Source organism: Mastigoproctus giganteus, chromosome 12, assembly GCF_048544385.1.
Source record: "Mastigoproctus giganteus isolate SK-2022 chromosome 12, ASM4854438v1, whole genome shotgun sequence".
Lineage (NCBI taxonomy): Eukaryota > Metazoa > Arthropoda > Arachnida > Uropygi > Thelyphonidae > Mastigoproctus > Mastigoproctus giganteus.
This window is the reverse complement of record NC_143586.1, coordinates 108,690,874-108,712,024: the sequence shown is the minus strand read 5'-3', so window position 1 is coordinate 108,712,024 and position 21,151 is coordinate 108,690,874. Positions and strand designations below refer to the sequence as shown.

Sequence of the window (21,151 nt, the reverse complement as noted above, 5' to 3'; positions counted from 1 at the left end):
AAATCTCTAACGAATCATTATAATTTTGATGACCAAACCATACGTGACATTGTAAAAAATAAAAGGAAGCATCGTATTGGACATGCGAGTAGTGTATGTTAAGTTTTTTCATTGTTTATCTATCGCTATACTTTTTACGTAGGTTGCTGAACATTTTTCGATACAGTAAGTCCCCGACTTACGTAGATTTGGACTTATGTTACGTTATTTATATTTTTTTTTATATGGCTGAAGATTTCAGTGAAGGGGACACACATTTCACCATAATAATCTATCCAGTTATATTAAAGGAGGCAGCAAAGGAAGTAAGGAAACCCTTAGCCATAATTATGAGAGCTTCGTTGGACTCAAGGGAGGTACCCATGGACTGGAGATGTGCAAATGTCACCTCAATTCACAAGGAGGATCGAGGGGAGACACAGGTAATTACAGACCTGTTAGTTTAACTTCTGTTCCAGGGAACAGAAGTTAAACTAATGGAGGCACTGGTTAAAGAAGCATTGCAGGATCATCTAGACAAGACTTCAGTTATAGCTCGGACACAGCATGAGTTTGTTAAGGGGAAGCCTTGTCTGACCAATTTGATTGGATACCATGATGTAGTCACAAAGGAACTGGATGCAAAGAATAATTTTGATATCATATATTTCGACCTTAGAAAGGCTTTTGATACTGTTGCACATGGAAGATTGCTGCTATGGATAAAGGGATGGTTGAATGGGAGAAGACAGAGTGTGGTAATCAATGGGCACTGCTCTTCGTGGACTAATGTTATTAGTGAAGTCCTCCAGGGTTCAGTGTTGGGCCCATTGTTGTTTTCTGTATTTGTCGATGATATTGATGATGGTATATTAAGCTTAATGTCCAAGTTTGCCAATGATACAAAGGTTGGCAGGGTTTGCCATGTTACCAAGATCGGCAGGATCTTTTCTAGATCCTGTTACCACTGCAACAGGATCTAGAAAAGTTGGGCAGATGGGCTGAGAGGTGGAACTGAAGTTTAATATGGACAAATGTAAAGTACTGCATATGGGAAGCAGTAACCCCAAAGTAACGTATCAACTATGTGGTACTACACTGGCATAGTGTGCGTAGTATTAGGATCAGGTGCCACCTGTGGTTTCCCACATCTGTGCCATATGTACGCTGTGAAAAAATAAAGTACTACTGTAAATGCCAGAAAAGTGTTGTGTGTTGCATATGACATATTGCGTTATGTTCTGTTGTGTGTATCCTAGCATTTGGCCGCAGAGCCCCTGGTGGGACTTGACGTTGCCCGCACACACACCACTAGGAGGTAGCCACGCTGCCCATTATACTCTGGCTTGTCTCTGCCAGGGACGCCAAAGCTTCCTGGATGGAGACAAAAAAAAAAGGCAGATTCGGGGAAGTGCAGAGTGTACGCAAGAAAGGAGGGTATAGCTAGAAATATGGAGGATGTAGGCGAAGGCATCCTCAAGGTTATCAATGGAGCAATAATCATCATAAGTTGAAAAACGGAACCCGGGGAGGAGGATAAATAAGACACAGCAAGAGCGCTGCATGTAAGTTTCCACTGACAAATCAGGTGGCCCGTAAGCCAGTTGGTCCTATCCAGGTTAAGATCGGTTGGCCAGTTAGGTAAGGTTCAGATGTTTGGAAGGTAAGGTTCAGATGTCCAGGCCTCACTGACCTGCCACCCACCCAGAAATTTTGCTGGAAATGGATCATGTGGCTATGGAGATATCTATTGTGGATTCTGACAGAGTGCTGGAATAGGTAGGCAGGTTATTGGGCTTGTTCAGAACCAGGAAGGGAGAAGTGGCCAGGAAATCTTCAAGAAGCTGCCAATTGTGGCCCCCAAAGTGATCAGTGGTCAGGCTGTACCAGGTAGGGGAGCGACAATTTACATCCACCCCAAGAATAATCTTGCTGTTGGGAAGTGTAGAAAGGACTGTATGTAGATAATTATTTGTTGGAGTGATATCTTGGCCAGGTCTGCAGTAGAGGGAGATGAGGTAGAAGGCTCCCAAGGGGCAAATTACATGGGTACACGTTGCCCATGCTGTGCATAGGGAGGAAATCCTTGTAACCATGATGTTAGGGTTATGGACAACTATGGCAGCCCAGGGTGTGTCTTCATCTGTATGTATGATTTTGAAAGTCAGGGGGCTTTCAAAATCATGCTTTGAATGGTTATATGGCTCCTGTAGAATTAATATGTCAGCATTTTCCTCTTTGGCCCTGATTCTAATCTGGGCACTTACTGCACAGGCTCGCTGGGCAGTTAGTTGGATAAACTTTATGATGTTGCTGTTGAATGATTGTGCTGCCACAATTGGTCTTTATTTGTTGGTTCCTCTTAGCTTTTAGATAAACGGAGCACTTACTGTCCCCAAGAAAATGTGCTGCCTCAAGCTTTGCTGCTTGCACAAACTGCATCTTTGGACCTTTTTGGACACAGTGCTCACAGGTAGACATGGTTTGCATGCACGTGTGGGTGGTGTGCCCAAAACAGCATCATCGGAAGCACTTTGGAACAGGCACGTGCTCCTTGAAGTGGTGACTGCTCCAACCCATAAAGACTCTGTCCTGTAGTTTGAGGATGTTCCATGCCTGTGGAGAAAGCTCCACCACCCAATTGTATAGCTAGGGAGACTTGGAGCTAGTGTGATATTTTGGTTTGATGTGTTCCTTGGCATTACTTATGTCAGTTAATTCTTGGATGTTTCTGTTGAAGAGTTCATCTGTGATGTTATATCCTTGATATAACATCACAGATGAACTGATATCCTTGGAGTGATATCCTTGCCCACATCAAATATACGTATGTATGGGCCTCTCTTTTTAGGGATTTCTGCTATGAGATCTAGGGTGCTGACTGTTGAACTGGTGATGATAGAATGAACCTCTTGCTTGGTTGCTATTTCAGTGATTACTCTAACATTTCTTGTTTTTCGGATGAACTTTATTCTTGTGGTTTTAAAGTCCTTGGCTAATTTCTGGTAGTTTTTATTGCTTCGCTACTGTCTATAGTCGAGTTTTCCACTGGCTTTATTATGACCAGATGTGGCATGCAGAGTAGTGATTTCTTCTTTGTTGTGCTGGTGGTTTGATGCTTGTGGTTGTATCTGGAGTTGTCCTCAGCACTTGGGCGTAGGATAGCGGGTGCTGTGGCATTTCTTTTCTCTTTCCTTCAAGGTAAGCTTCTAGCTTAGCCTTGGTTCTCTCATGTTCTACATGAAGATTTAGCAGAACATGCTCCATTCGTGACCATACTTCTGACAATGATAGTGATTTGATTGCTCTGTTCTGCCATTATCGCCTCCAGGTTTAGGTGTAGTGAATGAATTTGTACTGTTATAGATCCATCTAGTGACTGTATGATGTTAGCATCTGTATTCAGTGATGTATCTTCGGGGTCGTCATTCTGCTCTGGCAGCACGTTCGCTTCTGTGTCTGCCCTTGGGGCAGGTTTTCACTGGCATTGGGCACAAACATAATGCTCTTTAGCTACCTTTTGTCATTTTAGAAATTAGTGACCATCCTGAGTAATTTCTGCACAGGGATCAGCCGCAGTTGCCATTATAGATTATTACGTGTTTTATCTTCTTCAGACAGGCCTGACAGGTGTGAAGATTTTGCATTTATCAAAATGTACTGTATACAGGTCTGGAGGCCTCATTTCAAGAAGGATGTAGAGCTGCTGGAACGAGTACAGAGAAGGGCAACAAGGTTAGTGAATGGAACGAAGGATTGCTCTTACGAAGAAAGGCTTAAGTTTTGCAAATTACAGTGTCTGGAGACTAGGCACCTGTGAGGTGATCTGATAGAGGTGTATAAAGTCTTGAATGGTTTGAGCATGCTCAATGCTGATGGGATTCTGCCTCTTGCTCAGAATAATCACCTGAGAGGGCATAAATTCAAATTGAGGAAAGACAGATGTACGATAGATGTCCGGAAATTTGCCTTTAGCCAGCGGGTAGTTGGTTGGTGGAACAGACTTCCATCCCTTGTTGTGGAAGTTGATAGCCTAAATAAATTTAAGGCTGAGCTGGACAGGTATTTCGAACGAGGGGAGGGGTGAAGTGGAGGTTTTTTTTTTTTTTTTTTTTTTTCTGGCTGATGCTGCATAAGCTTGCTTTCTTGCATCATATGCCTCTACTAATGCTAATGCTAAAAATACTTTTACGGTAGTTTAGTTCTGTTAGAGCAGACACGGGGAAAGGATGTCACTATTGTTCCTGACACAAAGAAAGAAAGTCACAATCAGTTCTGATAGTTGTCGTCGGGGCGTTGAGACATGGACGGGTGGTCTTCCCTCTGTAGAGATGATGTAAGATCGCTTTAAGCTAGGACACAAGGGGGAACACCCCTCCCAAGTCAAAGAAGTGTAGTTTAGCCGTGGCAGCAGAAAAGTTTGATTGCTGCATTCTCCAATTGTAGAACAGTGGCGCCATGGTGAGCTGACCCATTGTTACTAGCGTTGGATAAATAACGAGCTAAAATGCACGAAAATACCCAAGTAAATGAAAAACAAATCTTACCATTTGGAAGAGCTCCTTTAAAAACTTTAGTATGGCACAAATCCAATCTTTAGCACAAGTTAAAACTAGTTAATCAGATCGAAACAACACATGTGAACTGAAGTGTGGACAGTAGCGCCCTCGGTACTATACTGACAGTGGTAGAGAGTGAAAAGAACCTGGTGGGTAATTGTGCAGGCAGATATGAAGTTTTCTGAGCAGTGCAGACGGTCTGCAAGAGTAGCTCCTGGTTTCTTGTCAATGATATACAGAAATATTTCTAGCAGGGATAAGGAGGTGATTATCCCCTTGTATAAGGCAATGCTCAGGCCACATCTTGAGTACTGTATACAGGTCTGGAGGCCTCATTTTAAGAAGAATGAGCTTTTGGAACAAGTACAGAGAAAAGCAACAAGATTAGTGAATAGAACAAAGGGTTGCTCTTACAAAGAGCAACCCTTAGACTTAAGTTTAAGTCTGGAGACTAGGCACCTGTGAGGTGATCTGATTGAGGTGTATAAAGCCTTGAATGGTTTGAGCATGCTCAATGCTGATGGGACTCTTCCTCTTGCTCAGAATAATCGCCTGAGAGGGTATAAATTCAAATTGAGGAAAGACAGTTGTAGGATAGATGTGCAGAATTTTGCCTTTAGCTAGCAGTTGGTTGATTGCTGGAACAAACTTCCATCTGTCGTTGTAGAGGTTGATAGCTTAAACAGATTTCAAGGCAGAACTACACAAACATTTGGAGCGAGTGGATGGGTTAAATGAGAAGGGTCTGTGTTTTTTTTTTTTTTTTTTTTTTTTGGCTGATACTATAGAAGCTTGCTTTCTTGCATCATGTGCCATGCTAATGCTAATAATGTAAAAACTCACAGAATTCCAGCTATCGGTATTATTGCAAATGCAATAAGATCGTTACCCATTTATAATGTATTGCACTAAGAAAAGCCTAATAACCCGGTAAAGTGCAAATTGTTTTTATTGTTTTATGGCAGTGGTTTTCTGAACTGAGGCTCTGTCACATTTTACTAAAGCATAGTAAAATGTGAGCTCACATGGGGTGATAATAGTTAGTTTTTGCCTTAACCTTGTGAAGTTCTTTTCAGAAAATTTTTAATTTTGACTATTATCATGGTGCCGACTGAGAGAATAAGTGACAGCCGGTACTAGTAAATCTATCAAGAAAAGGAAAGTGATCGAGTTTGATCAGAAAATTAAAATAATACAGATTTTATAACCTGCCTTTTAGTCAAGCGGAATTAACCATTGCACTTGCTACCTCGACAGTGAGTGCCGCAGGGCCAGATGAAATAAAAATATTACAACCGAATTTATTTAGAGAATCGATTTCCCGATTCTTGGTGTTGGGTAACTGTTCTGGCATTCTCAAATCCAGGAAAAGACCCCAAAATTCCTAATAACTATCGTCCTATTGCTCTGACCAGTTGCTTATGTAAGGTTTTGGAGAAAATGGTGAATGCCCACCTTATATATTACCTTGAGGCAAATGACCATTTGAACAAGATTCAGTGCGGCTTCCCAAGGAATCGGTCCACTCTGGACCATTTATTCCGACTGGAAACAGCGATTTGCAATGCTTTTATAAAGCGTGAACACTTGGTATTAGTTTTCTTTGACATGGAAAAAGCTTATGACACAACCTGGAAGTATGGTGTTTTTAAAGACCTCTATTCTTTTGGTCTTAGAGGTCACCTTCCTACTTTTGTCAGAAATTTTTTATCTAAATGACTCTTCCAGGTTTGTGTTAAATCCACTGTGTCCCACTTTTTTTGACAAGAGGAAGGAGGTCCCCAAGGCTCTGTCCACAGTGTTACGCTGTTTGCAGTCAAAGTTTACTCTATTACAAAACAGCTTCCTCCTTTTGTAAATAGTGCCTTGTATGTTGATGATTTTAGTATTTTTTTTGTCACTCTTGTAGCATGAAAGTTATTGAATGACAATTGCAACAAGCAGTCAATCACCTTAGTTCCTGGGCTTTAACCAATGGGTTTAGGTTTTCTGCCCAAAAGACCGTTTGTGTGCACTTCTGCCGCAAATGGAATCTACATCCTGACCTGGAACTGAGACTCTGACCTGAACTGACCTGGAACTGAGGCTCTGTCCACAGTGTTATGCTGTTTGCAGTCAAAGTTAACTCCATTACAAAACAGCTTCCTCCTTTTGTAAATAGTGCCTTGTATGTAGATGATTTTAGTATTTTTTGTCACTCCTATATCATGAAAGTTATTGAATGACAATTGTAACAAGCAGTCAATCACCTTAGTTCCTGGGCTTTAACCAATGGGTTTAGGTTTTCTGCCCAAAAGACCGTTTGTGTGCACTTCTGTTGCAAATGGAATCTACATCCTGACCTGGAACTGAGACTTGGACAAAATCCAATTCCTGTGGTAGCAGGAATGGGATTTCTTTTCTTCACTCAAAGAAAAGGAACAGATGATGTGCTTAGGCAGCTAGTGACTATAGTGCAGCAATCACATGCAAAATACTGTCTAGGTATCTTTATTGATTTTGTGGAGTGTTTCATACAATAAATTGGCAAAGTATCTTTATGCAAGGCTAAATGTTCCCCTCAGATTTATTTGGTAATCAAGGATTACTTAAACAAAAGCAAAATTGCTGTTAAGTCTGCTTCTGGATCAGTTACCAAAATTGTTTATAGGGGATGTTCCAAAGGATCCGTATTTGGAATTATGATGTGGAATCTAGGCTGAAATGTAACTATATCAACGTAAATATGGTAGCACATGCTGACAACGTGGTTATGTTAGTGAAAGGTGACACTCTATCACAATGGCAAGAGCATTCTAATTTTTTTTTTTTTATCGGTGCGAATAAAATTAGCACCAATAAAAAATTGAATTGGTGAATAAAATTTTTCATGCTGAATTGGTGCGATTTGCACAAACTTCAAGTTTCAAAAACACAGAGTAAAATCTTATTACTCAAGGGCCATTTATCAATGACAAGGAATTCAAGGGTTCTGCTAGGAGGAACCAGTCTTCGATCAGTTAAAACTCTAAAATATCTGGGAGTGATATTTGATAGGCAAATGAGCTTCATAACCCATATCACATACATTGTGGACAAAATTTGAAAATTTGTGGGCATCATATATAGGAATTTTGCTAGCAGAGACAAGGAGGTGATTATACCTTTGTATAGGCAATGGTCAGGCCACAACTTGAGTACAGTAGACCCCCGCTATTCGCGGTCGCTGATTTAATATAAAATGAAACCTAAAAAAATGTGAATTTTAAATCGCCGTGAACATTTTCCGCCATAAAAAAAACATGGGCGTGGCTAAAATCATCTTTCCCGGTCAAAACAGCGCTCAGTGGGTGGGGGGAGAGGGGTGACAAAATCGCGAGCGTGGATGTTTCTCGCTAATCCTTGTTCAGTATGTGCTATGCGCTTGTCATGGGTTTCGTCGTTTGTTTTTAATTTATATGCTTATAAATTGAATTAATTTATCAATTTATAAATTGATATGCTCATAAAAGTGATAAATCTACCGTTTTGCAGTGTAAAACAGACTTTTTCAAGCGTGTTAATGGAAGAAAGTGACTTTATTGTGGACAAGTTCTTTCTAACCCGTACAAAAATATGGCTACGAATAACAAGGGAAATATGAAATATCAAAGAAGGTGATGACATTAGCGAATAAAATTGGGTTATTAGACAAAATTTCTAATGGTGCAAGTGTCTCCTCAGTGGCAAAACATTATAAAATCAATGAGTCAACGGTACGATCAATCAAGAAATCAGAAGAAAAAAATGTGCCGTAGTGTCCGTGAAAACGCGCTAATTGCTTCAAAAATTTGCTCTGTAACTCATGATGTTAAATTAGAAAAAATGGAAAAGGCTTTAAATCTGTGGATAGAAGACCGAACTCAAAATAAAATTCCCCTTTTCATCATTCGTGAAAGGGCAAAACACCTTTATCAACACTTTAGCGAAACTGTTGATAGAACTGGCGGGATAAGTTTTTAAACTATAGCAAAGGCGCTGGATTGAAAGATTTATTTGAAATTTCTAATAAATATTACATTTAATATTAAATTGTTTCTTATTTTCATTTCGATGCCTTATGCTTGCATTTCACTATGTACTGTTTATGTACATATAATACATACATAGACAAAATTTGAGACTAGTTTTTCTTATATATTTCATACTTTGGAACAGAACCCCTTTATTACTATGGGAGCCATTACTCAGTATTCGCGTTTTCAGTATTTGCGGCATTTCTCAGGAACGTAACCCCCGCAAATAGTGGGGGTTTACTGTACTGTATACAGGTCTGGAGGCCTCATTTTAGGAAGGATATAGAGTTGCTAGAACGAGTACAGAGAAGGGCAACAAGATTGTTGAGAGGAACAAAGGGATTCTCTTACCAAGAGAGGCTTAAGTTCTGCAAGTTACAGTACCTGGAGACTAGGCACCTGCGAGGTGATCTGATTGAGGTGTATAAGGGCTTGAATGGTTTGAGCAGGCTCAGTGCTGATGGGATACTTCTGCTTACTCAGATTAAGAAACTGAGGGGGCATAGATTCAAATTGAAGAAAGACAGTTGTAGAATAGATGTGTTGGAAGTTTGCCTTTAGCCAGTGGGTAGTTGATTGCTAGAACAGACTTTCATCTGTTGTTGTGAAAGTTGATAGCTTAAATAAATTTAAGGTTGAACTAAACAAACATTTGGAGTGTCTGGATGGGTGAAATGGGAAGGGTTTTTTTTTTTGGCTGATGCTCTATAAGCTTGCTTTTTTGCATCATATGTCTCAAGTAATGCTAGTTGCTAGATTACAAGGAAAGAATGGGCCATTGGGGTAAAGCATTAGCCTTATTTTAAGACTGCATTTTCCTGCCAATTGTGGGATATGCATCACCTATCTGGTTAGGCTCCGCTTTGCATAAATTCAGTCTGTGAAAGATATTTTTGATTCAACGACAGTTTTTTTTGGAAAATTAGCATTGGCATAAGCATACGATGCAAGAAAGCAAGCTTATGCAGCATCATCGAAAAAAAAACTGCTCCCATTTCACCCCTCCATTCATACCAAATTCCTGTCCAGCTCAGCGTTAAATTTATTTAGGCTATCAACTTCCACAACAAAGAATGGAAGTCTGTTGCACCAACCAACTACCTGCTGGCTAAAGGCAAACCTCCGCATATCTATCCTACATATGTCTTTCCTCAATTTGAATTTATACCCTCTCAGGTGATCATTCTGAGCAACAGGAAGAATCCCATCAGCATTGAGAATACTCAAACCATTCCAGGCTTTATACACCTCAATCAGATCACCTCGCAGGTGCCTAGTCTCCAGACACTGTAATTTGCAAAACTTAAGTCTTGTTGCCCTTCTCTGTATACAGTACTCAAACTTTGGCCTGACCATTGCCTTATACAAAGGGATAATCACCTCCTTATCCCTACTAGAAAAATTCCTGTATATCATTGACAAGACACCATGAGCTACCCTTGCAGACCATCCGTACAGCTCAGAAAACTTCATATCTGCTTGCACAATTATCCCCAGGTCCTTTTTTGTTCTCTACCACTGTCAGTGTAGTACCACACAGTTGATACGTTACTCTGGGGTTACTGCTTCCCATATGTAGTACTTTACATGTCATTGTTAAACTTCATTTGCCACCTCTCAGTCCATCTGCTCAACTTTTCTAGATCCTGTTGCAGCATCGTACTGTCATTAGTGTCCTTAACAACCCTACCAACCTTCATATTGTCTGCAAACTTGGACATTAAGCTTGATATACCATTATCAATATCATTTATAAATACATCATTATAAATCATTTATAAACAATGGACCCAACACTGAACCCTGAGGGACTCCATTAATAACATTAGTCCACGATGAGCAGTGTCCATTGATTACCACTCTCTCATCTCCCACTCAACCATCCCTTTATCCATAGCAGCAATTTGCTTCCAATGCCACACTGCTCCAATTTGTTCAGCAGTCTTCCATGTGCAACAGTATCAAAAGCCTTTCTAAGATCCAAATATATGATATCAAAGTTATTCCCTGCATCCAGTCCCTTTGTGACCACATCATAGTATCCAATCAAATTGGTCAGGCAAGACTTTCCCTTAACAAAACCATGCTGTGTCCGAGCTATACCTGAAGTCTTGTCTAAATGATCCTGCACTTCTTCTTTAACCGGTGCCTCCATTAATTTTCCTGGAACAGAAGTTAAACAAACAGGTCTATGATTACTTGTGTCGCCCTTTAATCCTCCTATGTGAATTGGGGTCACATTTCAAATTTCCAATCCATGGGTACCTCCCCTGAGTCCAAGGATGCTGTCATAATTATGGCTAAGCGTTTGCTTACTTCCTTTGGTGTGTCCTTTAATATAACTGGATAGATTCCATCCACCCGAGATGCCTTTCTTATGTTTATCTTCAACAATTTCTCCTCCTCCTCCTTCCTCTCAGTTATTGCAAAATCATCTAGCTCACTGCCAGAGTTTAACTCACCTCTGGCATTACCCTCCCGGAATAACTCCTCGTGTTTGAATGTAGATGCAAAATGCTCATTTAGTTTGTTAGCCACCTGAGCAGGATCATCAACAGTTGAACCATCAATATACAGTGGATCAATCTGATTCATCCCTTTCCTTCTAGAGTCTACATAGGTAAAGAACTCTGTTGTTTTTCTTTGCATCCCTTGCCAAAGATTTCTCATCATCTACCTTTACCTGCCTAATCTCCTTTGTGACTTGGTTACAGACCAGCTTATATCTATCATAGGCTGCCTCTGATAGAAGCAGTCTCTCCTGTTAACAAGTACAAACCAGGCTGAAAAAGATTCTACCCCTTGAGCCTTGCACAATTTTTCCAGGGCCGAATTGATCGACAAGGCTCTCATCATATACTCCCTCCTATCATGTCTGGGCAGAATTGCAGACTCTTTCAAATTCAACCCTAATTCATGGCTTTTTTTCAACAGTGACCTGTACTTGTTAAGTAATTCCACTGGTCTCCTACTCTTAATATCATTAGTGCCAACGTGTACAAAATATCACCTTTTGTGCCCTTGAAAGATGATATCCGCTCTACAACGTAGTAGGTAGTAGTAGTAGTGGCATGTGATGCAAGAAAGTAAACGTCATCAACCTTTGCCCCTGGCAGAGGCCCCTGTTCCACCTATCATTTTTACATAGCATATTCCCCATTTCACTGACATTAGCATTAGTAGAGGCATATGATGCAAGGAAGAGAGCTTACTGGCTTCCTTTAATGTAGTGTCCCTATACACTAATGTAGACCTCGATTTAACTATACAGGTCCTACGCAACCTTTTAACTTTGGACAATACCTTAGCGAATCTGACTTCTCTCAACATTGACACCATTCTGGAGCTCATTACTATACTAATTAAAGCTAGACACTTCTATTTTCAAGATCAAGTATATGAACAGATTTTCGGACTCCCTATGGGTCTAGGTATCTCAGCGCCCTTATCTGAATTATGGTCGAACAAACTTGCTATGGTCAAATGGCTAAATAAGCTTACCTTGCTATGGTCGAACAAACTAACACAGGCCAATATCTTCATTTCCTCTCACACCACCGCCTTAGGGTAAAGGAATCAGTTCTTTACAACCAAGTTTTTAATGCCTTCAGATACTGCTAATCACATGATGATCTATCCTTCGAGCTAAAATATCTCACTGAAATATTTCCTGGCTGTAAATTTTCAAATCAAACTAATCCAACAAACTATTTAAACTGTTAAAAATAAGATTAGTAGTTTAAGTGTTTCTAAACCCAGTTATAAAAAATCCAACCCGTCCAACATTCGTGTTGATCTCCCTTACCACTGCCAAATCGCTAGACGATTACGTCATATCTTCACTAACACTGATATCTCTATAATTTTTTCTACCTATAATAAATTAGGAGCCCCTTTTAACAAATATAAAGAAGCCCGCATTTTCAACACTAAAGACATCAATAACATAGTTTATTTAATCAAATATCAACCCGACTGTTACACATGTTACATCGGGAGCACTACTAATAAATTTAGATCATCCACCGTCGCAAACACATGCGCCTACTACCACGTCCATAGTTTTTGGATACAGCAAGGAAATACTGAACTGTCTCAACATGTACACACTCAAAGCCAAAACCCCTCAGTTGATGCCGCAACAACTATCATCAAATTAAATTCAAATTATAAACTCTTCCTATACGAAACCCTCGTAATAGAATGGTATCGTCTGAACACCGATCTTGACGTCTTAAACACAAAAATTCCGGTTACCTTGTGTACCATTTGGAATCTTACGCGAATTAAATTACCACGGGTTCAGCAAAACATTTCAGGTACTTAAGATCTACAGCAACCCTTTTGCTCTTCTTTTTATTGCCAACTGGAGATGAATCTATCGAAAGTCCGTCATTCTCGACTATTGGCCCATTCCTTTTTTAATTTTTAATTTTAATTTCAAATAATTTTATTTTATTTATACAGCTTTGTAAATTGACAACTAGAGGTTGATATGGTGCACCCCTCTTCCTCTAGGCTAAGTTTTTCAATTGCTCTTTTTTAATTACGCTTTCCTTATTGCAATCTTTAAATTCCGTTTTTGGTTCAACCAATGATTTCTCACACTATTGTTTCATGATTCATATAAACCCATGTTTAGTCTCTAGAGCAAAGTTTCCGGCATCCCCCTCCCCCCATACTTCTTCTTCAACCCATGCATGGTACTAAGTACTATAGGTTTTGATACCTTTCATGTTTGGGGTTTTCATAAAAAAAAAAAAAAAAAAAAAAACCACAGCGGATTATTGAGGTGAGTGCCGTCTCTTTATTAAGCTTTGTAAGTGAGATGTTACCATTTCATTGATATGCCAAATATTTGATAGTGCCAAATATATTTAGTTGGCTGAAAAACATTTTCATCTAATTACAAAAGTAAGTTTCAAATGGAGTAATAAATTATAACTGCAGGGTGAAATAGTATATTCAAACTAATTTTTTATTTAATTATTTATTTATTCTTAATTATTTTATTTATTTATTTATTTATTTTATTTTTTTTAGATGATGTTATCTTTTTAGGTCCAGGAAAGAGCGACGTACTAGTGGAATAATTGCAGTATAATTAATAAAACATTGGCCATTCACATGCTACCACCAACATTAACATAATTTGTATATTCCATTATAGCTTTTTAATTAAGTTAATCATCCATATGTAAAATAAACAGCATTATAAGAAATTAAAGTTTTGGAGGACTGACTATGGCAAAATATTCTTCAAAGTGTTAATATATAAATTTTAAATTTTTAAAGACCTTTAGGAATATGAAACAAAAAATTAGTATGTACCTTCTTTGTGTGGATTTCCATTTCCCGCTTTCACTTTCAAGATTTGTTTCAGTCCAAAATAGCACTTCATGAGATCATGAACTGCTATTCTGGTCCAAATATCTATCACATAACTGATGCATTATCTATATATATGCTGCCCAAATTTTCCAACTACTAATTGTTGTCAGCACCCATTCACTCGGTTCACCTCGCATGACCACCATTCCAGGCATTCTTTATTAATTTTTGTACTAAAGAGAGATCTAACATTAGAGGAGAGATCTAATAGACTGCAAGACCAAAACGAGACTGCGACTACAAAAACGGACAGAAAACATTGAAGAAAGAGAAGCAATATTGGAAATGAGAAGATGTGCGAAACACCTAGGACTAATCAAATATCAGTACCAGATGCAAGATATTGGGGACATGAGTTAAACACATTGAATAAATACACTAAATGTACATAAATACACATACTAGAGTAGATCTACTCTATTATGAGAGCTGCTTACAGGGGATACACGTGAAGCAAATAACTACAGAGAACATACTGTAGTTGTACAAGAGTACAACTCAGCAATGGTGTTCGCATCAATGGGTGCAGAGATTAAATCATTGCCTAGAAATGGCCCATACTGTTTTAGAATACATGGCCAGATTTACCATTTGGTCTCACCACTATATCCAAATGAGGCAAATAAGCCAGGATATGGACAACTTTATATTTTCGATTCTGCTGAAGCAACAACAAAACTGCTTGAAAACCAATCAAACCGAAGTAATGCTGAAACAGGTTAATCGGAGCGGCAGTGTGCGTAGCACACGCTTCTTGATTAGACCGGGGTTCGAGCCCGTGACCACCATATACGGAGGATGCGGAAAGGTCAGGGAATGACCACCGCATATCCTCGGAGCAATATGGCCTTAGTTGCTAATGCTCCTAAAACCAAATAACAACAACAACAGGTTAACCCATTTGCTGAGACATATAAACGAATGCATCAAATAACCCAGGCCAATCCTACAATGAATGTGTGCATGGCATTTATAGAAGCCTCTGACTTAGATAAGAGATGATATAATGCACCTTCATTCAAAATGGAGGTTGCTGCAATATTTTTGGAGAAGACGGGGAACCACCTGCAAATAGAGACATATGCATATATCCCACAGGTAACTGCTGTAGAATTATATCACCGCTAAACACGAATGATGAAGACTGAAGGATCTAGATTAAACTGTTTATGTCATAATCAGAAAGATGGCATATTTTATGCCGGGTTCAGCTAGTTTCAGTATAAAAGTAATGCATCAATTATATGATACTTTCATATTCAGGAAGAATAATTTCATTTTAAAGTTCTGTTCTCAAATTCTTTATGCATATCTGGTAATTTAGGCTTGTCAGAGACAAGCCTAAATATTTGAACATTGCTCTTCATTGAAAAAGAGTCACTTTAAAGTGAAATTTCCTTGTTTAAAACCTTCAACACAAGGCATCAAAAAAAATTAACTGCAGCATGAAGTTTGCTGAGAGTGCAAATAGGCTGCTGGAACAGCCCGTGTATTCTTTCAGTATGTACAAAATATTTTGCCATGGGGACAAAGAGGTGGTTATCCTGTTGTATAAAGCAGTGATTAGGCCACATCTAAATTACTACATGCGAGTTTGGAATCCTTATTTTAAGGACATATATCTGTTGAAAAGTGTGCAGAGAAGAGCAACAAGATTAGTGGGTAGCACAAATGAATGTTCTTATCAAAAAAGACAGAGTTCTGGAAATTATAGTTTTTGATAACTTAGCATCGGCATTGATCTAATTGAAGCGTATAAAACTTTAAAAGGATTACATCAACTAAATGCTGATAGCAACCTTACTCTTTCTTGGGTGACACCGACAACAGGACATAAATTGAAAAAAAGATGGTTTCAGAATAGATGTGTAAATTTGCATTCAGCATTGAAGAGTGGGTAGCTAAAATAGAAAGAAGTTTATGAGGTCCTGTAAGGGATACTTTTCATACTTGGAAAGTATAATTCATTTTGAAATTTCGTTCCGAAATTCCATGTGCATATCCAGTGCTTTTTTTGGGACGGTACGCAACGGCATATCAGCACCTTTATTAACAGTGACCTGTGACCTTTGGATGCTGTACACTTCGAAATTTATAGTATTCTGTAAATTTTTTCACACATTTACCTACTTTTCAAATAAGCTTAGTTATTTAACTAAATTTGCATTTTTCACTGTCTATTAAGATATTTTCTATATAAAACTTTATGAATATTTTTAGAATTCTAAATTACGCAGTCGGACGTTTAACGAACTCCTTTTATAGCAATTTTTTTTAAAATTCCTCTTGGAAATTACATTTAAAATAGTTTCCATTGAGTGAAGAAAATTTTCATATAACGAGTGGCTTAGGAGAGACTTAACTGGGTACGCACTGTTCGCCCTTCTGGCCTTCAAGCAACTTAGGAAATGAGTGCTGCTGCTAAGCAAGAATTGAGAGAGCTAAAGGGATTACCATTCTACAACTTAGGGGTACCTGGTAAAACCTATCCAACCACCTGTTCCACATACAGAGAAGTCACACTGGTCAACAGTGAGCAGATCAAGGGATATTCCCAATGGGCTCTGGTTCTCCTTCTAATACAGTGGCTTCCAACCTTTTCCCGTACAGGGGCCATATTCAAAGTTAGATTTTTTTCTGGGTTGCACTGAGTGATTCAAGAAAAATTTATGCATTACATTTTCCATATCTTGTTGCATGTAAAAGGAAGATTCTGTTTTCAGTTGCCGTTTTTTATTTCCAGGCTATATATAAAAAATGCGAATTCCCAATACTTTTATTTGTAACAAATCTATGTCACTACTTTATATTTTAGATTTTATTAAAATCATAAAAATATGACTTTCTTTTGTTTTTAAAAAAAAAATGCCTTACTTTTGCCTTTAAATGCTCACTTTAGAAAATTTACAACCCGAAAGGATCACTGCTTAAGGTGAATAAATAAAAATAATGATGAACCTAAAATTGAAAATATTCGAAATTTTTATTAAGTACAATACACAATTACATTTACTAAACAAAACATTTAATGAGATTTTTTTTTTTGATAATTAGCAAAATTTAAAATGCTGTATTCACTTTCCACGGGGGCCGTAAGTTGGACACCATTGTGAATCAACTGTAAGCGCCCTGTTTGAGAATTAGGAGAGAGAGTGGTTTAATTTTACTTCGACAAATAATCATCACAGAAGTGCGTTATCCATATTTTTCCGTAAATTTTCCATATCTCTGTGTACATGGTCACAGTAGCTGAATATCTGAATGATGATGATTACATTTTGGACAGTTAAAAAAAAAGAAAGAAAAAGAAAAAGAAAAAATTCAAATTTAAGAACTAGTGACAATATCGATGGCGAAAGAAGGAAAATGAGGACAATGAAGGTATTAAACCTTCTAAACGTGAAATGTTGGCATTTGGTGAAAATGAAGTTAGAAAATTGTCAATTAGGCTTCAATTAAATAAAAGAGATAAAATTCGTGGATTTCAAGAATACCTAATCGAAAAGACGGTTTCAGAAAAATTGAAGGGCATTTGATGAACGCTCTGAGTACGATACCAATCGAGTGAATAAGAACGAGGATTTTCACAAATGAATCTGATCGTCAGCCCAACCAGAGCTTCATTGATGACAAAAACAAGTTCTTCACTACTATTTCTTAAAATTGTAGGCCCAGGTGACACACTTTGATCCAGCAAATATGTCGATTCGTAGCTGCTTCGGAAACGTCATTCATCAACAGACACAAACAGCAAGAAAAGAAGTCGGCGTAGTGTGTTGGATGAGAACTCAATAAATATTTGGAATATTCTATAAAAACTTTATTATGAAATTATTTTTACTAATTTTTACTTATTATTTTTTACACATTTTACTTTTTTTTTTTTATGCTTAATAAATTGTGTGTTAATATACTTAATTTGTTCATATTCCAAAAACATTACTAACAATAATAACATTAATAACAATATCAGTAAAAAGTTTTTTAGAGTACTGTACTTTTCATGTCCTTTTAATTTTCAATTTTTCCTGATAGCAACAAATGAGTACTGGCACCTATGTTTTTTTACAAAAAAAGCACTGTGTGTATATCTGATAGAAACATTTAAAATTGTGAGAAAGAGGCAGCAAACACAGCAGTTTTTCTTCATCTGAAATCTTTAAACAAAGAAATCAATTATTTTTTTTAAATAAATAAAAGCTGTTTAAATTTTGCCTTGATTGTTTAATATAATCAATCTCTTTAACTGTAGAATGTATAGATTTTTTTCAGGAAAAAAAAAAAAAAACAGCTATTCAATTTTGCTTTAAAGTTTAAAATAATTAGTATTAGCAGTGGAAAACAATGCAAGAAAGCAAGCATGCACAGCATCAGCAAAAAACAAAACTTTCCATGTCACCTGTCCATCCATCTATCCTAAAAAAATCGTTGCTTGATTTGAATTTATGTGTGTAATCTGAGAAAGAGGAATGATCCCATTAGCATTGCGCGTACTCAATCCATTCAAAGCCTTAAACACCTCAATCACATCTTAAAGCCGCTTAATCTCCAAATGCAGCAAGTTGCAGAACTGAAGTTTTTTCTTGATAAGGGTACCCTTCTGTTTCCCTTGCTAATATCCTTGTCCTTCTCTGCAAACCCCTTCCAACAGATCCACATCCTTCCTAAAATGGGCCCTCCATACTTATACTCAGTATGAAGATAAGGCCTAACTATTGTCTTATATAAGGTGGTGACAATTCCATTGTATACAATGGAATTATCACCTTATCCCTGCTGAAAAATTACTGTACATCATTAAAAAAACCTCATGAGCTGTCCAAGCAGCTTGTCTAAATTGCTCAGAGAATTGACTGCACAATTAGCACCAGATCTCTTTCATTCTCCACTACGTTGAGTTGTATCATAGTTGGTATATTAATCTGAGATTACTGCTGCTCATATGAATTACCTTGAAATTTGAACAATGTTGAACTCCATTTGCCACTTCTCAGCCTAGCCTACACTGCCTAATTTATCTAGATCTTGTAGATTTATCTAGCATACCCTGGTTACTTCATTAACCATCTTGCCAACCTTTGTACCATATGCAAACTTAGACATTAAACCTGATATGCCTTCATCAATATAAATATATCATTGATGTATATATATCAAATATATATACATCAATATAAATATGAAATTAAAACCCATTCCTTTGCCTTTCACTACTGCTACATCTCTCATCATCATCCACTGTAGAACCCTGTGATGACTTCCTGCTACTGGTTCCTCTACTGTCAGCCCTGTTATGTCATCTGATTCATGGGTGATGATGAGGTCTAGGATATTCTTTTCTCTAGTATTTTCCCTGACATGTTGATACAAATAACAGTCATCTAGTTGATTTAAAAATTTTGTTCCCCATGTCGAGTTTCCTTCCCATTTACTCCAATCAATTAGAGACAAATTGAAATCACCCAAAATAAGACATTGACGCTTGCCCATTCCATTTGCATGTAGAGGCTTTCGTCATAATTTTCACAATCACCTGGTCTGTAGATTACTCCTACTCGCATTATACCTTTGTTTCCAACTATCTCACACCACACAGATTCTATACTAGCATGTGAAACGTCTGAAAACGGGAAAGCTATCGTCGCACTTGAAATCACTGGAAACGCCGGGAAAGCTATCGTTGCACTCAGGCTGCTTCTGAAAAGAAGCATTACCCCACCACCCCTTCTATCTACCCTACCCTATCCTTCCTAAATACATTATACAAGCCGTACTGAAACTCATCATCCCCAATTTCCAGGTGACACCATGTCTCCGTAAGCCCTATTATGCCCGCATTACTTGTTTTAACCAGCGTTATTTACCAGTGTTTTTTACTTGTTTCGAATTCGCTCATTTTATTGACGACACTTCTAACATTACTATATAAACAGTTAAGACTTACTGTTCTTGTATATTTAACAACCCTTGAAGTTTTTTAGGCTCGCTTCCCTGGCATTAGCTACCCGCTCACTTGAAACGTTTCTGCCCCCAGAACATCTAGATAATATGTCCAGTTGGGGTAACAGATAAGAACTCTTGAGGTATGTGCAAGAGTTACTTTGACCAGTATTATCAGATAAACGAGTGTCAGTATTACCCACATTCCCCCCTAACTAGCAGTTTCCCTGAACCTTTAAGGTATCCTCAGTAATACTGGCAAAAACTTTTGCACCACCTTTGTTTAAATGTATCCCGTCTCTACAAAACAAATTCCTTCTACCTACAAGTGTGGGCCATGCTGATAGAAATTTCCCCCCTAAAGCCTTGCAGAGTCCTTCAAGTCTTGAGTTAATCCACAAGGCTTTTAAATATAATCCCTCTTATCGTGTCTGGGCAGAATTGCAGACACATAGACATTATGGCCTAGCTCGCAGCATTTCCTCAGCATGGTCCTGTATTTTTCCAACAAATTGTCAGATCGTGTACGTTTAATGTCATTAGTCCCATGAATAATAATATTCTCTTTACCCCCCTTAAAATCTGACAATCTGTTGGTGACACCATTAATAGTCCCGGCAGACATACCCTGGTTCTACTCCACCTATCCTTATTACAAAAAATATTCCCCGTTTCCCTGACAATGGAGTCTCCTAATAAAACAAAGTCCTTTTGAACCAGAGTAGTTTACACTTGGTTTTTCTGTTTTGAGGCCCGAATCGGGTGTGCATCACTTGGTAGATTGCTGGAGTCTTGAGTCCCTTACGAGCTCCCAGATGCATTATTCTCGAGGGCAAGCACCTGTTTTTTCAGTGACTCAAATTGTTCCATCAGTGCACCAAATTGTAATTTAAGATCGGTTTACTCCTTACATCGATCACAAAGAAAAGAATCCCCAGGTGAGCTATGATTAGTCACCAGGTCGACCTTGGAAAACATTCCACAGGTTCCGCAATGGATTAAATCATGACTCACCCGTAAATCGCCATGACTATTTCCGTGTGAGTCACGATACCCTGTGACGTGTTTAAGGCAGATCTCGTAACTACCATTATAAAATTAGCTAAATGTCAATGAAAATTAACTTTAAAAAATTATATCTATAATATTATAAAAATCAAGCTGTTACAGGAAAACTTATAACAAAATAATCCAACAATTTCTAAATAAATCAAATATTTAAAAACAATAATCAACAGTAATCCAATC

General features: G+C 38.0%; 1 protein-coding gene across 2 annotated transcripts in view; it reads left to right on the top strand.

The window, feature by feature from the left end:
* The window catches only part of LOC150077331 (single-stranded DNA-binding protein, mitochondrial-like), a 142,063-nt gene extending 128,270 nt beyond the window's left edge, over window positions 1–13,793 (top strand). For both annotated transcript variants that reach the window (XM_090386362.1, XM_090386363.1), the window contains exon 7: window positions 13,616–13,793. In XM_090386362.1, coding sequence (XP_090242488.1) covers window positions 13,616–13,665 — 50 coding nt within the window. In that variant the 3' untranslated portion in view covers window positions 13,666–13,793. The remainder of the gene's footprint in view (window positions 1–13,615) is intronic.
* The last annotated feature ends 7,358 nt before the right edge of the window (window positions 13,794–21,151 follow it).